This window comes from Heloderma suspectum, chromosome 5 (genome assembly GCF_057233095.1).
Source record: "Heloderma suspectum isolate Gila_16-S chromosome 5, 16-S_ref, whole genome shotgun sequence".
NCBI classification, from domain to species: Eukaryota; Metazoa; Chordata; class Lepidosauria; order Squamata; family Helodermatidae; genus Heloderma; species Heloderma suspectum.
In genome coordinates, this window is record NC_139462.1 from 49,507,298 (window position 1) to 49,529,256 (window position 21,959).

At 42.0% G+C, this 21,959-nt stretch overlaps 1 protein-coding gene across 1 annotated transcript in view; it reads left to right on the forward strand.

Annotated features, from left to right (window-relative positions):
* Positions 1-21,648, forward strand: part of FAT4 (FAT atypical cadherin 4) — a 174,544-nt gene extending 152,896 nt beyond the window's left edge. Inside the window, exons 13-19 of the mRNA XM_084859759.1 lie at positions 145-230; positions 2,667-2,846; positions 5,047-5,171; positions 5,723-5,940; positions 7,652-7,913; positions 16,827-16,829; positions 17,858-21,648. Coding sequence (XP_084715885.1) covers positions 145-230; positions 2,667-2,846; positions 5,047-5,171; positions 5,723-5,940; positions 7,652-7,913; positions 16,827-16,829; positions 17,858-19,725 — 2,742 coding nt within the window. The 3' untranslated portion in view covers positions 19,726-21,648. The remainder of the gene's footprint in view (positions 1-144; positions 231-2,666; positions 2,847-5,046; positions 5,172-5,722; positions 5,941-7,651; positions 7,914-16,826; positions 16,830-17,857) is intronic.
* Positions 21,649-21,959: the final 311 nt, after the last annotated feature.

A 21,959-nucleotide genomic window follows, 5' to 3' on the forward strand; every position in this document is an offset into this window, starting at 1 on the left:
GATCGCCAGCATTGGATACTGTTCCTAAGCCATGAAATAATAGTTCTATCCCTTAAATATTGCGCATTTAGTACTAAGTGAAATCAAAACTAATGGGGTGTTACGTGCAATGCATAAATGCTAATCTTAATGCGCATTTTCCAGGCAGCATCCTTGACTGTGGACTCTTGCTCAGAGGAACAGGAACCAGGTTACTGCACTGTCAGCAATGTGGCTGTATCTAGTGACTGGTAAAGAACATTTCATTTTATTCTTGGCAATTACAAGTTCGATACACACAGCCTGGTCCACAAAGGGTAAAAGAAGGCTTTGTGCTGAATGAGGCCTGCTGATTCCATGGGTCTAAAACATCTTTAGTCCACATACTTGGACTCAGTGGAGTTGCTGATTAAGCTATTGGAGAGAGATAATTGTCATCTTTTATCCTCTCTCTTTTCCCCCATACAAAAGAAGAATATAGTTAGGAAAAGCATCCATTGAGAAACTGGTCATGGTAATATCAGCTGTCCTGTTATGCAACTACTGACACTGTAAAATGAGCTATCAAACTGAAATAAGTCACAATTAGGTTGAATGGCAGAACACCACAACATATGACATTGATGTATGTCACTGACTTTCAGATGAACACTTTGATCTAACAACAAAGGAAAATCCAACTTTTCAGTGACAGAGGTTTTATCAATTTTGAATAATAATCTATATCAGGAATAATCAAGTCCTAGCCTGTGGACCAGATGTGATCTACAAATCAAATTCATCTCTCCCTCCAGTGTCCAAAATATGGGGCAGGGGGGATGCCCACAGTTTCAGTCATGAGGAAAATGAATTTGTTTACAATAGTTGTAATAGGTAGAGATATTCCATCCTTAAATGTTACATTGCTGTTTAGAGATGTAACATGGCTAGGCCAGTAGCCCATTAGAATGGAATACAGCCCTATTAAGGCATTTCTAGTTACAGTACAGTAAACACATGAGGAGGGGGAGCACACTAGCCCTGCCCCCCTCTAGCATCACTCTCATCACCCTCTACATGTGGAGGCTGACTTTCTGAAGAGAAGATCCACGGGGGCTTTCCATGCAATCCAGAATACAGTGTGGGACAGAAAATGGCTGCCCAGGGTTTAATTACCCTCTCCATGATGTCTAGTTCACTTTATCCAGGTCCTGCTCCCATTGTAATATGTGTTTTCCTTCTCCCACTAGCAGCAGGAACAAACTCTGTCCTACATACTTCAGTTTATTTATGTACTATGTCTGTAAAGTTCAAACCCTTTAGAAGGGTATGTATTCATAAGACTGCAGAAACAGAGTCAAAGTAGAGATTTGTCACAGGACCAAATATATTTCCTTTCAGACTGTCCATTCTCAGTATAACAAAAGATGTGCTTGCACAAGAAAAGCTTGCTACCCAGTTCTATCTGATCGGAGGTTATACCTTGACCCAGTCATTGAGACACGTACTAGCACAGTGGCTGATCTATGTTCAACTAGAGCAACAATGTCACAATAATAGTTAAATGCTCTCTGACACATACACGCACCTGAGTAATCAAGTCAGGTGGTGATGCAAGTTATGGCATTCTCAGGGTAGCCATACTATGGGCATCTCTACACCAGCCTAAAATCCTGCATTTAAAACGGGGCTTTCTGCTTCCGTTTTAAATGCAGGATCATGACTCCCTTCCCCCCCCCCCGCTTCCTTTTCCCCCTCTCCTTTCCCCCTCCTTCTCCCAGTATCTGAGCCTTCCATTATCTTTCATTGGTCTCATTCCTCTTGCTGCTTTTCCTCTTGTCATGGTGGGAACTCAAGCAGAACAAAACAGGGTAGTTTGATAGCTCATTATCTGCGATCTATTTAAAAATTGAACAAAGGGCATTTAGTGCGGGAGATGCCCTGGAGGATCACAGCGTCATGTAAAGAGCCCGCAAACTTCCATGAAGGAGCAATCTGGATAAAAAGTTCCATGTGAAGAAAGCCTATATGTGGAGTTGTCAGTACACTCAAACTGAGAGCTTTCCTAGTAAAAAAAAAATAGCTGTGCAGTCGTATTGAGTTCAAGTGGGTATAAGTATAGGTTTGCAGCCTTAGTAACGTACTGATGTTTGGTTTCAGTTACAAAAGGTATGCATCACATGTTTCAGAAGAAGATATTTTATTACATTTATTCATTATTATACAACAAATGACTTTATTCTTCTCATCATATTTGCCATCTAATGGTTTTATTCAATGAAAGGTAGCCAAATCCATTGAAAAGGATTGGGTATTCCCACCCACCCCATTCCCATTTTCAAAACTTCATAGCTGCCTTTCAGCATCACACAGAATCCAGTATTCTGGTTATTCACTGTCTCTGGTTCTTTCCTTAAGAATGCTATGCCTTAATTAAAAAAAAATGTATTCAATACATAAGTTCATCCCCAATAAAAATCAATTTCGCTAATGTATTGGTTGTAGAATAGTTTTGTAGAGTCTGAGTATATAGGAAATTCAGGATTCAATTCTCAACAAATTAGTATTGCAAAAGTAATTTTATTTAATTTTTTGCCACATAACCTGCAACTTCATTGTAATTGTAAGCAAATATTGACAGGCATGTAGTGAACTGTACTCCTTGTTGTCATTCATTGTTCTATTCTTTGGTTTTTTTCCTCCCATAGGACTCTAGATGTACAACCCAACAGAGTCACCATTGGAGGTATCAGATCCTTAGAGCCAATACTTCAAAGGAAGGGACAGGTGGAAAGTCATGATTTTGTGGGTTGCATAATGGAATTTGCAGTCAATGGACGTCCCTTAGAACCCAGCCAGGCGTTGTCAGCTGAAGGAATCCTAGATCAGTATGTCATTTATACAATATCAGAATAATAATTGACTAGTTCTGATGCTTTTCAGTCATCATATGTCTGAAAATTAATGTATGTTAACTATGAATGTTCCAATCCAGGAAGGGACATATGAATGTGGAGACATCATCCATATGCTGATTATTTTCTTGCTGGATTGATAACTTACCATAGACTAAATCCACATTTCATTGGAGAATGAACTCATTCTCCATTGAAATGTGCATTTTGACTAGGGGAGTCTGAGTGTTCCCTGTTTGCATAACACCGTGTATAAGAGCACACACTTGCATTGATACGACAATACACATGGGAATGTGAATCCCCCAGAATCATCTTGGGTTTCATTGTTGTGCATGACTGTATCAGAACTGGGGTCTGAAAGAATATGAATTTGAAGGTATGTTTTCTGCACATCAGCAAGAATATACTAAATAGTGCACCTCAGAATTCAGAAAGGCAGCATTCTTTTAAAGTTTCAGTATGTGACCCGCCTTATTTGACTGTATTGATAACATTCAGTACATTAAATACCAAGTGTCTGTTATCTCACTTTTCCTCTTAAATGTCAGTGTACGTACTTCCCCCATACCATCTCCCCCTGTGAATGCTTTTCCAAAATGATTGATTAGCTGAACCTGTTGTTTCTTCCATCCTGCTGTTTGAACTTAGAGATGGAAAAGAGAATATCCTCCATGGTTAGCTCATCCCTCCACCTTTCATGGGCTCAGCTTGTGGCATAAAGTTTCCTAAAGCTCTGTAGCATAGCGATCAACATCAATTACATTTTCACAGACAGTCAAATATTGGACTTTCACTGGTGAAGGATAGCCGTGTCTATAATTTTTGTATCTCTTGTCCACCAGGAATTTTTCTTCAGTGCCTTGGACAGTTCCATAGTGAAAAGTGGTTTCAGGCTTCCTTTCAGATTTGCTTGGCAGAAAATAAAGCAAAAATCATCTTGCTCTAACTTCAATGGACACTCCAAGTGTATTCTGCTCTGGTTACTTTTTGCATTGTATTTTCAGACCGCATGCAATGTGGTTATTATAATTAGGTGTTTCTCGAATTTCTTTTCCTTCTTAGTTTTAAAATGTACACCAAAAAAAAACACCCAAACCCAGAGGCTCACAAGTGGCCAGCTAGTGTGAAGCCATAAAATTGAAGATTATGTGGGTTTCATTTGTTCTAGCTGTAAAATTAAAGCATAAGATTCTTATGAAGCAATTTTACATGATTTTAAACAGCAGTGTAGTAGAAGCATAATATAAACCATTCTGGAGTATTCACATCCTTACTTCCAAGGGGGATATTTTTTGTAAATGAGATATATGTAATTTACATTTAGCACTAAAACGTAGTAGTTATTCATTTTATTTATTTAAAAGTGTAACCTTAGCTTTATCCTAAAGAGGATTTCAGGGCAATGGAGATAAAAATTAAATTCGGTACAATAAAAATAACCTAAAATATAAATATCAGTACAATAAAATTGAGAGGCATAGTTAGAATTAGGAATGCTCAAAGATTTGTTCAGTCCACATTTTAAAGCAAACTCACCCGATCCGTACCTCCAGGACTAATGTGAGGACTGGAACAGAGTTATCATTCGCACTTCTCCGAATTTTGCAATGCCACTCTAAGCTCAGTGTGCAATATCAAATGCATATTTTAGGGTAACATTCATTTACAAATATGTACTTTGAGAGGAAATACATTTAGAAATGTGTATTTTATGAGAAAATGGTATTTAAATACAATTTTTTGTGCGGATTTTTTAAATAAAACAAACATTTATGAAGAAATGGGATGATGGAACAGACATGTGAAACTGGCCCAGACCAGAAACAGTCTAATCCATCCTTCCATAGTTAGAATATTGTAATAGCTACAGTGATATGTGTCTTTTGTCTTAAAAAGTTAAACAAAGATGTATTATTTTACAGTAAAGGTGTGTTGAATGTGTGGAAGTAATATTTTCAAAATGATTGAGACCTGGGGTCAAATTTGCTCTCACCCAAGGAAGCTCACTGGATGAACTTGGGCCAGTTGCTATCTGTCTCCCTAACATACCCCACTAGGCTGTTGTGCGGAAAGAAAGAGAGATCATGTGTGCTGTTGTGGTCTCCTTGGTGGAAGGGCAGGATTAATTAATTAATTAATAAGCAATAAAACTATCGTTTTGTTTGTTTAGGTGTCCTAGGCTGGAAGGAACGTGTGCTATTAACCCTTGTCAACATAGTGGCACATGTGTGGATTACTGGTCTTGGCAGCAGTGTCATTGCAAAGAAGGACTGACGGGAAAACACTGTGAAAAATGTAAATAGAGTGTTTCTTCCCCACCCCATCCCACCCCCTGCTTTTAATCTACATTTATATCTTCCATAAATGTCTCTGTTTTCTGCTTTAGACATGGAAGAGATATGTAATGATTGAATTCATTATAACATTAATTATGAAGTAAAATATCATCCTAGCCAACTCCACAAGAGATCAGCAATTTCAACAGAAACATATTAAAAAATAGCCATTGCTGGTATTAAACCCAGCCAGTCACTTTTAGTTGTCTAATAAATTTTTAATCCATAATTGCAGCTAAGTTTGTTTTTGTTTGCTTTTACTTGAAAACCTCTTCACAGTGAAGATTAATTGGCATGGAATAGAACAGAATGGGAGAAATTCATATCTATCCTGCACATTATTGGAAAAGAAACTAGTTAAAAAAAAAAAAAGATTAAGAATCAGACTATTTTCTGCATACAGTTTTCTGGCTTAAAAAAAGGGTTTCTGTGTTCTTTATTTGGGGAAAGGGAAGGAAGAGGACTATGAATGACAAAAGTTTGGTTTTAAAACCTTCTTCTTTATTCTAGATATTACAGCTGATACTGCCTTATCATTAGAAGGCAAAGGGCATCTTGACTACCACATAAGACAGAACAGGAAATGGGAATACATCATGAGATCTAGCACTGAAAATGCCATTTTGGAACCTCAAAGTATAGATAGTATAGAAGTCAAATTCAGGACAAGGAGTAAAAGTGGAGTTTTAATTCATATCCAGGAAAGCAGCAATTATACTACTGTGAAGGTAAGACTGAGTTGGCTTCCTTGGCTGCTTGTTATGAAGTGGTCTTCGTCCCTTCTGAATTCACCCCACTATTTTACTTAAGAAATACCAGAGTGCTGACTAGTGCTGGGCAAAACTCCAGCTATCAGAAGGCCTGAATGATTTTGCTTCTAATCAGCTTTGTCTAGACTCCAAGTACCGATTATTTGAATGGCAGCCGGAAGAATGTTTGTTGCATATGTTCTTAATGAAACATTGCATGCTAGAGTGAAATCTGTTCTATTAACTTTTTCCTTCTTCTTCAGACCTCCTGTAAAATGTGACCACCAAGGTCAAATTTTGAAGTCTGTCTTTTTTTTAAAGCATACTAGCACATAGTCCAGTCCTCAGATCAGTTAAGCTGAAGTACTTCAATTAAGCTACCTAAGTTTCCTTGACTTCAATACAGCTGAATACAGCTGAGTCTTACTTGGAATATATGTGCACCTCTTCTTGACAGAGGCGCTGAACAATCATCACAACATTGTGAAATGGATTTCAGAGTGTTTAGCCTATAGGTGTACCTTTTGCAAGAGAAAACAATGGATTCAGTCCTTAGTGATGACTCAGTCAATTTAGTGATATCACTAAATGAGTAAAATAGCAATACTGGCAAATGTCTTTACTGGGTGGGTACAAGATCCAAGTTTTCTTGACCAGTTTAGTTGTTTCCATTTTCTCCCCAGCTTATAAGAATATCCAGCGTAAGACCACAGTTTTATGCTTCAGCCAACATTAATTTATCAGTTTTATATAGCTTCCCAGTCTCCGAGAGGTACACAAGTTTTCCATCACAAAAGGTTACACTAGCAAGTTCTCAGGACATTATCACATTAATTTGTAATTACTTCTAGGTTGGTGTGTTTTTTTAAGCAAATTGCAATGTTTGCTTTGGTTTGTACTGTCTTTGTTTATGGCTAACATAGCCATAGATAGATTGCAAATGCAGAGCATGAACCTGTCTCTAGTAGTGGAGCCTGGAAGGGAAGGAATGGAGACTGTGTATATGTACATGTAGGGAGCAGGTTGGGTAAACGCAGGCATCAGTCGCCATCATCCAGCTCTCTGGAGTAGTGACATATGGACTCTGCTATTCCACAGCTGTACAAGAGGCATTTTTACTCAGTAAATTATAAAATAGCAAAGCCAGGGCCTCTGCACCTCCCAGACAAACATCCAATAGCCATGGCATTTGTCCAATGTTGTATGCAGGCTATTTACAACAAGCATGTCTGCAGTCCAGTATTCCCCAATGGGTTTTGTTCATGTTATGTTATATATTTTGTCCATGTTATCTTTAAAACGTGTGGATTAGTTCTCTGAGAGTCACATTCTGTCTGTAAAGAGTGGGTTCATGTTACTGCTTTCATGAATGTTGAAGCTATGAAATCAACGTTTCATCTTGAGAAATGGATGCATTATATCTCTCACCAATGTAGTTTGTGAAAACCTGCTGTTGTGTCCTATCAAGCCTTGCAGGTTACCATCAATATTTCAACTCACTTCTCAGTTGGTAGGAGTTGTTCTTTGGATAACTAACTATATAATATTAAAGAAATTCACTGGAGGGAGGACATTAAAGCCTGAAACAGTACAATTTCTATTGCACTTATAACATGGTTCACAAATTATACAACTATTTTAAGTATAGCCCTTTATTTTATTTATTTTAAGTGTTTCAATTTCCTTGCAGATAAAAGGTGGCAAAGTGCAGTATGTCTCTGATGCTGGAATTGGTGGAAAAGTGGAAAGAAGTATCCCTGAAGTTTACATTTCTGATGGCCATTGGCATTCTCTCGTCATTGAAAAGAATGGGACTTCCACGGTTCTAACAGTTGACAAGACCCGTAGTAAAGACATCGTACGTGTCACACAAGATTTTGGAGGACTAAATGTCCTTACCATTTCTCTTGGTGGAATCCCATCTAACCAGGCTCTCAGAAGCAGTGACCCAGGTAAGAAGAAAGTCAATAATTTTAACGCATACAGGCAGTTTCACAAATAGAGCGGGCTACATTTTTTGAGCAACATGGTGAGCATCACTTGCTCAACAACATAGGAGAGTTGAAGGGTAGATTCACCAATTTTAGGGACTAAATCAACTTGTATCATAAGCCGTACAACATTGTGCCTGTTTCATTGTTCTTTACCATTCATTTATTTATTATTACATTTCCATACTGCCCAATAGCCAAAGCTCTCGGGGTGGGGGGGGGCAGTCACAACAATATTAAACAATTTGGAGGCCTCTAGCTCCAGGCTGTGATTGTGGAATGCATAAGATTAGATGCATCAGTCCCAATATTCACACCATCTCTGATGAGTGGTGCCAGTATCCTGAGGTAACACTAGTACCGGTGTGTCATTCGTAACAGTGTGGCAAAACATCACCACCTACCTAGCCCCACAGTTAATTATCCTGATGGTCTTTTGGCACACCTAGCACATTCCTGTACCTCCTCCAGTGAGGGCAAGGGCCATAGGTCAGTGTGATAGAGGGGCATGCAGGAGGTCCCAGGCTTGATCCCCGGCTTCTCCAGGTAGGGCAAGGAAATAAACCTGCTTGAAACCCTCGAGAGCCACTGCCGGTCAGTGTCGACAGTACTGGGCTAGATGGACCAAGGGTCTGGCTCAGTATAAGGCAGCTTCCGATGTTCCTGTGTTCCTTATTAGTAATTAGTATTATGTTACTGGAATGGGGGCACACACTGTCCTGTTTACCCAGGACAGGATATCACTTTAGCTGAATACCTTTAGATATCACACGTACTGTGTTGTGCTAAAACAGGAACAACTTAGAACCACACAGAGAAATGTTAAAAAGATTAGTCCCATTTATGGATTAAATCAGCAGTTTAGATGTTAGTATTCTTGCCTGGATTTTTAAAGAAAATATATGGAAGTGAATTTTAGATACAGACACCAAGGCTAGCTAAGCAGTACAGAGTGATGTTTTAGAGAGAGCTCTTTATACTAAGAATCTGTCTTACTTAAAGGATTATCACCAGATAGAGTAACCTTGCCAGTTATAAGTTCACACTTCATGTGTTTCACTGTGTCCAATAAAAACAATAAAATCCACATAACCTTGATTGCTATGAGATGTGGTGTGGATGAAATCACATTTATGGCATTCACCATTCATGCCCTATAGCTGTATATTGATTATGCAGTCAAAATGGTAGCTTGTGCTTTAACAGGGAGAATGCTTGGGGGAGAGGAGGGGAAGTCTTTCAATAAAATGACTAATGTAGAAGTTGACAAGTTACAGGAGCCTGGCCTGCAGCAAGAATGTATGCTCCACAATCTTTTTTCCTACAGTGTTTTCTTAATATTGGATTACGCTGCATGTGACATGCCAAAGATTTACAAAGATAGGTATAAAACTCTGTATGAACTCCTGTGTTCAGAAATATTTGAAAGAAAAGCAAAAATAAATATGTAAAAATCCTAGAGATGTACAAAGAATGGATAAAAACCTACAATCCAATGAAAAGGAATTCTGAGCATTTTCCTGCTCCATAATTAAAAAAAATATTGTAGTAACCAACTCTTTAGATCATGGTGCAGGTCCCTGGAGTTATTTGAAATACCTTCTGAAACCTGGAGATTTTATGCTTCTTTATTTTATTCATAGTTTTAAAGGAAAGGAAAAAGTTGTCCACTCTTTTCAAGTGACAAGTGACTTTTTCAACTTAATGAACTAGTCCAAAAGAAGGATTTTTAAAATGTTTCTGTAGAAGTTTACATTTCTGTCATAAGTTCAGTTGGCAGTTTGACAAACCCTGGCTCAGAATCTTCAGCTATAGATTTTAACAAAGAATATCTTCCTCATTTTAGAAAAAAGGAGCTTTACCTCAAGGGACCTATTTTTAGATCCTCAGTGTAATTATTGGAAGGCTTAACTTCATATACATTAGTTTTATTATATGCATACAAATCTTCATTTAGTACACCATGTGCACAGCGCCCATATAAAAAGTGATCCACATAGCACATAACACAACCCTGTTCACATGCCATGATGTGCACATATAGAAATATGTGTAGAGATGGAAGCATCACAGATGCTTGAGCTTGCTGAAATTCTCTGAACTTTACTTCAAACTATTCTCGTTTGAGATCGGTTTTTTCGGTTCATTCAAATGGGAAAAGTGCGCATAGGGAGAGAACTCCCATTGAAGCAAATGGGAACTTTTTTCTCCATGCAAATAGCAGACATGGGAGAAGGGGGTTGATCTGGATTGGAACTACAGTGAAAGTGCAAAGGGTTACAGCCACCCTCCCACCACACCACTGTCCTAATCCAGATGAGCCACACAGACACCCTCCCCCCACCTCCAATGCTGGCTATTCAAGGGAAAGCATGTGGTTTGTCCCCTGCTCTGGAGACGTTCAGATGATGATGATGATGATGATTTATTAGATTTATTAGCCGCCCATCTGGCCGGCTCCCCGTCCACTCTAGGTGGCATACAATACTAATAACAATACAAAATACAACAAATTTACATAACCAACTGAACAAAACAACATAACAAAACAACACGGCTCCAAAAACCCCTAACCCACCCCAAAGGCCCGCCTGAACAGCCAGGTTTTTAAAGCCCGGTGGAAGCTCATCAGAGGGGGCATGGCGGAGGTCACTAGAGAAGGAGTTCCACAGAGTGAGGGCCACCACAGAAAAGGCCCTCTCCCTAGTCCTCACCAAACTAGCTGTCCTGGCTGATGGGACAGACAGAAGGCCTACCGAGGCTGATCTCGTTGAGTGGCATCCCTGGTGTTGTTGGAGGCACTCCTTAAGACAGACTGGGCCAGAACCATATAGGGTTTTAAAGTTCAATGCCAACACCTTGAATTGGGCCCAGAAAACAACTGGTAACCAGTACAACTCCTTCAGGACTGCAGTGATGTGGTCTCGCCGATGGCTGCCTTTAATCAGGTGGGCCACCACGTTCTGCACCAGCTGCAACTTCCAAACCATCTTCAAGGGCAACCCCACATAGAGCACATTACAGTAGTCTAGGCAAGAGGAGACCAGGGCATGAACTACTGATGGGAGCAGTTGGTTAGGAAGGTAGGGGTGCAGCCGCCATATCAGATGGAGTTGGTACAGCACTGCCTGGCTCATGGCTGACACCTGAGCCTCCATGGACAGCTGGGAGTCTAAAATGACCCCCAGACTGTGGCCCTGGTCCTTCAGGGGTAGCTGCACCCCATTAAAAACCAGGTCAGCCTCCCCCAACCTCCCCTTGTCTCCCACAAAAAGTACTTCGGTTTCATTGGGGTTCAGTTTCAGCTTAGTCCTCTCCATCCAGCTACTCACTGACTCCAGACACTTGGACAGGGTTTCTACAGCCAACCTTAAATGAGAGGTAGAGTTGCGTGTCATCTGCATATTGGTGACGCTGCACCCCAAACCTCCTGGTGATAGCCCCCAGTGGCTTCATATAGATGTTAAATAACATCGGGGAGAGAGTAGAACCCTGTGGCACCCTGTAGCCATGGGTCTGAAGTCTCCTCCCCCAGAGCTACCTTCTGGTACCTGCTAGAGAGGAAGGAATGGAACCACCATAATACGGTGTCCCCTATGCCCAACCCCTCCAGGCAGTCCAGGAGGATACCATGGTCCACGGTATCAAAAGCCACTGAGAGGTCGAGGAGAACAAGGAAGGAGCATTCGCCCCTATCCAGAGCCCTCCCCATATCATCCACCAAGGCAACCAAGGCCATTTCTGTCCCATGCCCAGGCCTGAAGCCTGAAATGGGAATCATCATCTGAAATGGATCCAGATAATCGGCTTCTTCCAAGTGGGCCTGCATCTGCAAAGCCATCACCCGCTCAATCACCTTGCCCCAAAAGGGCACAGTTGAGACCAGGAAAAGTTGTTCAAGTCTTGGGGATCCAAGGAGGGCTTCTTTAACAGTGGTCTTATCACTGCCTCCTACTGATGGCATCACTCCCTCCTCAAGGGAAGCATTCATCACTTTCTTGATCCCCTCCCTAAGTCTCTCCCTGCAGCTCATAATGAGCCAAGATGGGCAAGGATCAAGTAAGCAGGTGGTCGGCCTTAAAGATGAAAGCACCTTGACCACTTCCTCCGAAGGATGAAGCTGGAACCAATCCCACACAACCAGTCTGCCACTGGCCACCCCTCATTCACTAACTGTATCCACAGTGCATGGAATAGCACTCCTGATCTGGTCAATTTTATCTGTAAAGTGCTTTGCAAACTCATCACAGGAGGCCTTAGAATGCTCCATTGGTTCTGGAACAACTGGACCAACCAGGTTCCAGACCATTTGGAACAGCCTCCTGGGACAGCACTCTGCAGATGCAATAGAGGCAGCATAAAAACTTCTTTTTTGCTGCTCTTATCACCACGTGGTAGTCTGAAGCTACAGCTCTAACCCATGTCCGATGGTCTTCGGAGCGAGATTTCCGCCACTGGCACTCTAGCCATCTCACTTCCCGCTTCAGAGCTCACAACCATGGGGTGAACCATGGTGCAATCTGAGCTCTGTTCAAGGGGAGAGGGTGTTTCGGAGCCACACGGTCTAATGCCCCAGTGATTGCAGCATTCCAGCCATCCACCAGGGTTTCGACCAAGGGGCCGTTTGCATGCTCCGAAGAATCCCCAAGTGCAGTCAGGAATCCATTTGGATCCATAAGATGCCTGGGGCGGACCATCTTATTGGGTCCTTCACCCCTGCGGAGGGGTTGTGGAACGAAGTCCAACCCCACCAGGTAGTGATCTGCCCATGACAAGGGGATGGTGGTGGTTGTTGTTGTTGTTCAGTCGTTCAGTCATGTCCGACTCTCCGTGACCCCATGGACCATAGCACGCCAGGCCCTCCTGTCCTGCGCTCTCTCCTGGAGTGTGCTCAAGTTCATATTCATTGCATCGGTGATGCTATCTAGCCATCTCATCCTCTGCCGTCCCCTTCTCCTTTTGCCTTCGGTCTTTCCCAGCATCAGGGTCTTTTCCAGAGAGTTTTCTCTTCGCATTAGGTGGCCAAAATATTGGAGCTTCAGCTCCAGTATCTGTCCTTCCAATGAGCACTCAGGGTTGATTTCCTTTAGGATTGACTGATTTGACCTCCTTGCAGTCCAGGGGACTCGTAAGAATCTTCTCCAGCACCACAGTTCGAAAGCATCAATTCTTCGGCGCTCAGCCTTCCTTATAGTCCAGCTCTCACAGCCATACATTACTACTGGGAAAACCATAGCTTTGATTAGACGGACCTTTATCGGCAAGGTGATGTCTCTGCTTCTTACTATGCTGTCTAGGTTTGCCATAGCTTTCCTCCCAAGGAGCAAGCGTCTTTTAATTTCATGGCTACAGTCACCATCTGCGGTGATCTTGGAGCCCAAGAAAGTAAAATCTGTCACTGCTTCCATTTCTTCCCCTTCTATATGCCAGGAAGTGATGGGGCCAGATGCCATGATCTTCTTTTTTTTAATGTTGAATTTCAAACCAACTTTTGCACTCTCCTCTTTCACCCTCAACAAGAGGCTCTTGAGATCCTCTTCGCTTTCTGCCATTAGGGTGGTATCGTCTGCATATCGGAGGTTGTTGATAATTCTCCCAGCAATCTTAATTCCGACCTGTGATTCATCCAACCCGGCATTTCTCATGATGTACTCTGCATATAAGTTAAATAAGCAGGGTGACAATATGCAGCCTTGTCGTACTCCTTTCCCAATTTTGAACCACTCAGTTGTTCCATGTCCGGTTCTTACTGTTGCTTCTTGACCTTCATACAGGTTTCTCAGGAGACAGGTAAGGTGGTCTGGTACTCCCATCACTTTAAGAATTTGCCACAGTTTGTTGTGATCCACACAATCAAAGGCTTTAGCGTAGTCAATGAAGCAGAAATAGACGTTTTTCTGGAATTCTCTTGCTTTCTCCATGATGCAGCGAATGTTGGAGATTTGATCTCTAGTTCCTCTGCCTCTTCGAAACCCAGCTTGTACTTCCGGTAGTTCTTGGTTCGCATACTGCTGAAGCCTAGCTTGTAGGATTTTGAGCATCACCTTGGTGGCATGTGAAATGAGCGCAATTGTGCGGTAGTTTGAACACTCTTTGGCGTTGCCCTTCTTTGGAATTGGAATGTAAACTGACCTTTTCCAGTCTTGAGGCCATTGTTGAGTGTTCCAAATTTGTTGGCATATTGAATGCAGCACTTTCACAGCATCATCTTTTAGGATTTTAAATAGCTCAGCTGGAATACTGTCATCTCCGTTAGCTTTGTTGTTACTAATGCTTCCTAAGGCCCACTTGACTTGACTCTCGAGGATGTCCGGCTCAAGTTCAGTGACTGCACTATCATGGCTATCAGGGACGTTAAGATCTTTCCTGTATAGTCCTTCTGTGTATTCTTTCCACCTCTTCTTAATCTCATCTGCTTCTGTTAGGTCCCTGCCTTCTTTGTCCTTTATCATGCCCGTCTTTGCACAACATGTTCCCTAGAGATCTCCAATTTTCTTGAAGAGATCTCCAGTCTTTCCCATTCTGTTGTTTTCCTCGATTTCTTTGCATTGTTCATTTAAGAAGGCCTTCTTGTCTCTCCTTGCTATTCTCTGGAACTCTGCATTCAGTTGGATAGATCTTCCCCTTTCTCCCTTGCTTTTCGCTTCCCTTCTTTCCTCAGCTACTTGTAAAGCCTCATCAGACAGCCACTTGGCTTTCTTGCATTTCTTTTTCTTTGGGATGGATTTCGTTGCTGCCTCCTGAACAATGTTACGGACCTCCGTCCATAGTTCCTCAGGCACTCTGTCTATCAGGTCTAATCCCTTAAATCTATTTCTCACCTCCACTGTATATTCATCAGGGATATGATTTAGGTCATACCTGAATGGTTTAGTGGTTTTCCCTATGTTCTTCAATTTAAGCTGAAATTTTGCAATAAGAAGCTCATGATCTAAGCCACAGTCAGCTCCAGGTTTTGTTTTTACTGACTGTATAGAGCTTCTCCATCTTTGGCTGCAAAGGACATAATCAATCTGATTTCGAGGGGATGGTGGATTTACCCCCAATTTCCAGATCACTCGCCACCTCTCCAGAAACAAACACAAGGTCTAACTCATGACTGGCTACATGGGTGGGCCCAGCTGGAATACAGTGCAGCTCACAGGAAGTCAGGTTCTCCATGAAGTCCCGAGGCACCCCCACGAGGATGTATAGTGAAGTCCCCCAACACCAACAAGTTAGGGGACTGCACACGCGCATCAGACACCACCTGAAGCACCTCAGCCAGGGAGTCTGTCATGCAGCGGGGTGGACGGTACACGAGCAGAATCCCCAGACTGCCCTTCGGTCCCAACTTCCAGTACATGCAATCAGCAACCCTGGTCTCTTGGAGAGGCAGTCTGGTGAAGTCAAGGACTCCCGGTAGATAACATCCATTCCCCGTCCCTGACCCCCAGCCCTTGGCTGCTGCACATATGAAAATCCAGCTGGGCAAATGGCTGCAAGAGCGGGAGCACCAGCCTCATCTAGCCAGGTCTCTGTAATACATGCCAGCTCCGCACCCTCATCCAGGATCATGTCATGGATGAGAGATTCTTTATGGGCAATGGACCTGGCATTACACAGCAGCAGATGAAGGCCAGAGGATGGAGTCACGCATCCCCCAGCTATCCTTCGTCTCTAGATAGGCCTGGAACAGGGGACACATATTACACATCTCTCCCCTGTTCCCCTTACCCGGCATGGCCTGCCCCTAGCACGCCACCAGCATCTGCCACCCAGCTTCAGTATGTTCTGGCCCCCAGAACTCCCCCCACCGCCTCCGCCAGGTGGACACATGCCTCCCTCACTTCTGCCTTTCAGGTGGGCACCCTACCCCTAAAATCACAAATACAATCCCAAAACCTACCACCCACCAACAATTTTTAAAAACTACAGTCCAGGCCCTCTGCTCCCTTGTGGCTTCCCTGAGTGGTTCACCCAAGGTATAAGCCTTTCGGGGTCAACTGAAAGCTGAGTGGTCTTTCTAGCAGGGAGGGGTGGAGCAAACTCCCTGCAGCTCCTCCCTCTATGGCCGATGTATAGGACCAGGTTGGTCTCCCCCTTGTAGTGATGTTCTTCGTGGGAGGCAGGAAGTGCAGTCTCCCAGCGGCCCTCAGTTCTCCAGCCGATGGATAAGGCCAGAGTCTGCAGAGATGAAAGAAACTCACAATTTCTTAGTTTGTGTTTTAGGAACGATAGCCTTAATGCCTTTGCTTTCCCATTATCCACTCAGAAACAGTGATATTAGGGGAAGAGTTGTGAAAGTAATACATTTCAGCAGTTGGTTGATAGATCACAATTCATTTTCATGTACTCAGGCTACCGTCACGAAAATCTCCAGTTGAATTACAAAGTTCAGATGTAATCTGGTCACCGGCTGACAGAGATGTGCCTGTTTGCAAGTGCCCTTTTTAGCTTAAAGGTGTTTCTTTTCATCTCTGTTTTATTTCCAAGCTTCTGAAGGCAGTCAACCATCAAGCAGAAAATGTGTGTGAAGACTGTGTTGTAAAGGGTAGCAAAAGTTTTAAAAATGTAGGCTAATGCTGCAATCCCACCAGGAAATTCAATTGCCATCAGTTGAACTTATGGTGTAACAATAGAGCAATACTTAAAGCATGGGGAAGCAATTTTCAGTCCCATAATTTCAGTGGAAAACATTTAGGCTGCAATCCTGTATCCACATTCCTGGGAGAAAACCCCACTGAAATGAATGGAGCTTTCTTCAGAGCAGACATGTATACGATTGCACTGAGAAGCACGTACTTACCTCTGCCATTGCAAACAATTTGACTTTTAAAAGTTTGTGTGGATTGTGTTTTAATATCTTTTTTAACTCTGATACGTACATTTCAGCAAGTATATACTCTTTGAACCCCTAAAAAGAGTTTGACTGCAGTCCTATACACACTTCCCTGGGAGTCCTATTGAACTCAATGGGGTTTACCTCTGAGTAATAGAATTGCACCTTTTGTTATTTGGAGATGTTAATTCACACACAGATTGGGGGAGATTAGAAATTTTAAAATAAACACACATTTATTTAATTTACTAAATTTTAGTGCAAACACGTAGGTTATCCAGTATCCGCTCTAGTCAAGGAAGATTAAAAGAAAACAAAGTTAGTTAATATTTTTAATCTGTTTTTTAAAGAAATGACTATGTCTGATACACTTACGTTGTTGTTGTTCAGTCGTTCAGTCGTGTCCGACTCTTCGTGACCCCATGGACCATAGCACGCCAGGCCTTCCTGTCCTGCACTTTCTCCCGGAGCGTGCTCAAGTCCATATTCATTGAAACACTTATGTAGACAGTGCTTAATTACATTGTTATTTGTTCTAGTCTGTTTTGTCCAATAATTGTTTCAAAAGTGATCTTATCAGCAATGCTGATCTTACCAGCAGATTTTTTAGCAAGTAGAGATTGTGAACCAGCGAGTCAATAGATAACATATACATACTTGGGTGTTTGCCTCCATTTCTACTGTTGAATATCCAAGTGAAAGTCGTTTTGTTAAGCCTCGAGGGGAAGCAAAGCTGGCTTTATATTTCAGCACTGGATTCTGTTGCTTTGAAAATGATGGTAAAAATCCAAGTGCATGCAGAGGCTAAAACAAAAATGCAATCAAATGCTAGTGCTAAAAGCTGGAGCTTGTTTCTTATGAAGGCCATGTCACTGGTTTGTCGCACAGGGCTTCCTCTCAACCTCCACTGACATGAATTAAGCTTATATGGCAGCCATGATTGGTGTGTGTGTGCGCACTGCACAGATAACCACGTTATTTATTTTTCCTTTCCTAATTTATTTCCTTTCCCCTCCACTACCCAATTAAGTTAACATTTCTTGAACAATCTACAGCTTCCAAATCCCTATTTTTCTTTTCCTAGATTTTGATGGCTGCATTGCCTACCTGAAGTATGGTGAAGAAATTCTTCCCTTCATGGGAAAACACAGCCTTGCTACGATATCCAAAACAGACCCCTCTGTGAAGATTGGCTGCCGAGGCCCCAACATCTGTGCCAGCAATCCCTGTGGGGGAGAATTAATGTGCATTAACCAATGGTATACATATAAGTGTGTATCTCCTGGAGCTTGTGCCTCCAACCCCTGTCAGAATGGCGGCAGCTGTGAACCTGGAGAAAGGTCTGGATTTATTTGCAGTTGCCCAGAATCTCACACTGGAAGAGCATGTGAGACAGTAGTGGCTTGTCTTGGTGTCATCTGTGCCCAGGGACATCTGTGCAAGGGAGGAACGAATGGAGCCCATGTATGTGTCCCTCAGCCTTACCCAGCTGAGCTCTCCTTGCCACTGTGGGCCGTTCCTGCCATTGTGGGCAGCTGCGCTACCGTACTGGCCTTACTGGTGCTTAGCTTGATCCTGTGCAATCAGTGCAAGGGAAAGAAGGCCAAAGTGCCAAAAGAGGAAAAGAAAACAAAGGAAAAGAAAAAGAAGGGGAGTGAGAATGATGCTTTTGATGACCCTGATAATATACCACCCTATGGCGATGACATGACTATCCGGAAGCAGCCTGAAGGGAACCCTAAGCCTGACATAATTGAAAGAGAAAACCCTTACCTCATCTTTGATGAGACAGACATACCGCACAACACGGAGACTATACCCAGTGCCCCTCTAGCTTCCCCTGAACCAGAGATAGAACACTATGATATTGACAATGCGAGCAGCATCGCCCCTTCCGATGCTGACATTATTCAGCACTATAAGCAGTTCCGAAGTCATACTCCTAAATTCTCCATCCAGAGGCACAGCCCATTGGGGTTTGCAAGGCAGTCACCTATGCCTCTGGGAGCAAGCAGCTTAACCTACCAACCTTCGTATGGTCAGAGTCTACGGACAACTTCTTTAAGTCATTCTGCATGCCCTACACCCAGCCATCTTTCTCGTCACAGTCCTGCTCCATTTTCCAAATCATCAACTTTCTACAGAAACAGCCCAGCAAGGGAAATGCATCTTTCAATAAGAGAAGGGAGTCCTTTGGAAATGCACAATGATGTCTGCCAAACAGGCATTTTTAATTATCCCACTAGACTTGGAAGAAGAAGCAAGAGTCCTCAGATGATGTCAAGTCATAGTTCCAGGCCAGGAAGTCGCTTAAAGCAGCCAATAGGACAGATTCCTTTGGAGAGTGGTCCTCCTGTAGGACTTTCCATTGAGGAGGTGGAGAGGCTTAACACACCACGTCCTAGAAATCCAAGCATCTGCAGTGCTGACCATGGAAGGTCTTCTTCTGAGGAGGACTGCAGAAGGCCTCTATCAAGAACACGGAATCCAGCTGATGGCATTACAGCTCCAGAATCATCATCTGACAGTGATTCCCATGACTCTTTTACATGTTCTGAAATGGAATATGATAGGGAAAAGCCCATGGTGTACAACTCTAGAATGCCCAAATTATCTCAAGTAAATGAGTCAGATGCAGATGATGAAGACAATTATGGTGCTAGGCTGAAGCCTAGGAGATACCCAGGACGCAGAGGAGAAGGTGGTGGACCTGTGGGTGCACAAGCACCTGCACCCAGCATTCATGACAATACATCACCTTTAAAACTTGGGCCACAAGGAAGTAACTTCAACTGGGACAACCTTTTGAACTGGGGGCCAGGATTTGGGCATTATGTGGATGTTTTTAAAGATTTGGCATCTCTTCCAGAAAAGACAGCAGCAAATGTAAATGAAGAGAGTAAAAATGGTACAACACAACCAAAAGATGGGGAGGCCGAACAGTATGTATAGAACTTCATACTGTCATTATCAAAATGCAAAAGCGTGATACACTCAAGCCATTCTATTGTTGTAGATAAGAGAATGGCAGACTTTTTTTTTCTTTTCTTTTTTACCCAGGGCCAGTGATTAGGACACATTTTTAAAATAATTGCCTTTATGCTGCTGAAAAGGACAGATAAATTTTTGTTGTTTAATTTAATTGGGATTGGTTGAATTTGTTTCTCCTGCATGCATTATATTTCCAAACAAGATATTTGGCATGCAGAATTTGGAAATAATTTTCTATATTCCATGTTTGGTTTGTGATTTTTAAATTAATAATGATCGGTTCTTAAGATGGACACAACTTGGTTTATTGTGGAAAGTGTTTGTACCCAGTTTTAATATGTTGTTCTGAAATGCAAAAATATCAAGTATGTTGTTTTTGTTGGGAGATATTTGAAGCAATTTTGCAGAAGCTGGATGAAGGAATGATGCTATTGGGTTCTTTTAAAAAATGTACTTCCTATATCCTGCAGTAGCTCAGATCTGAATACTTTAAGGAACGATAAGCTTGAGCAATTGCTGTATTATCTTTCTCAATACAAAGGGTGCTAGAAACCAGCTCAAGCTCATCAGCACTTTAGGATGTTCTTATTTTTGACAAGGTTGTGTGAGAACTTCTGAATCTTCTATCCTTATTTCCCCCAGCCAACAGTATTTCTAGCTAGTATGGAAACTGATGGGCATTATCAAAATGAAAAAGTAGTGGTGCAATCTGTAGAACAGGTAGCGTGGATAAATGCAAGGGAAGGCTAGAAAGCCAAACCTTATTGGTTCTAAGTTAATCTCAGTTTAAACACTAATTCTGTATGTTCTTCGGCAGCCTTCTCCAACCGGGAATCCTTCAGATGTGCTGGACTACAATCCCCATCATCCCCAGCCAGCCCATGTTGGCTGGTGATGATTGGAGTTGAAGACCAATGTAGTTTGGGGTTGGCTGGTCTAGGCAAACCATTCAATATCAGTGTTTCAATTTTGCCATCAGTAGAAATGAGAGGAGGATGTCATAAAAACGACAAACCTACCTCACAGGGGCCATTGTGAGGACTGCTTGCCTATAAAAGTGTTAAAAAGCCATAAAGCACTATAATTAGTATTATTGCAGTTATTATTGTAAACACTGCCTTGCGTACAGGAACTGAGAGTGACCTCTTTTTTCTTTTCTTTTCTTGCTACAACAGAGAATATTCTATGACAGAAAATTCAAAATAAAAATATTTATTGGGGAAAATAATCATTGCACTCTTGGAACAGAGGATCACTCGTAAAAAAAAAAAAAATATTTAGTACCAAGGTACGGATATTCGAGCATAAAAGATGCAAGTGTTGTATCAATTATGAACAGCACAGCATCTCTACTTTTTCCTTTAAAATGTGTGATGCCAGAAGGGGAACCAGTCCTTTCCTGGTGCTACTTGCATGTTCTTTAAAGGGAAAAGCAGTTATCTATATGTGGATGCAGCATTCATTATTGATGCAAGATGCATGTGTTTTGTACTAGGGTATCCATGCCTGAGAATACAAAGTGTATCATAAGAGGTGGCCCTCCTAGATGCACTCACAATAGGTGACTTTTTGAAATTCCCATATTTTAAATTTGCTTTTTGTAGAAAAACCATGTGTTTCCATGCAGCTCCTATTGTACTGTGTAAAAAAAAAAAAAGTGAGGGTTTTGTGGGGGGTCGTTTCTCTTTCTCTTAAGCTAAACTGTGTTTTTGGTACCAGTATTTTCCTATACTGAATAGTTTTCTTACTTTCAGGGAAAGTAAGAAAAATACTCTCTTTTTTTACATTTGTTACTTATGTAACATTCATATTTTCACATTTTGATAAAATTGTAACATACCGTATGCTTTCTACGTGTAAATGCCAATAATAGAATTAAAATATTTATTTAAAAAGTCTGGTGTACAGCAGTGGGAACAATATGCTAAGCCTCAGCCACTGCTTTATCTGCTACTGTATTTAATCTTGCCTGTATTTTCACCAAAGAACACAATCTCAGTTGGGGCTGCAGCATAGACTGGGGTTGTAATGGTGGAGTGGGGGGGGGGCAACAAAAAGGTTGAAAATGGCCACCACTTTATTGGCTTGCAACTTATATAGAGTATATTATGGCATAGGGCAAGGATCCAGACATTGGACAGCCCAACTGTTGACCAACACAACCATTCAGCCCACATGCTGGGAAAAGATTGCTG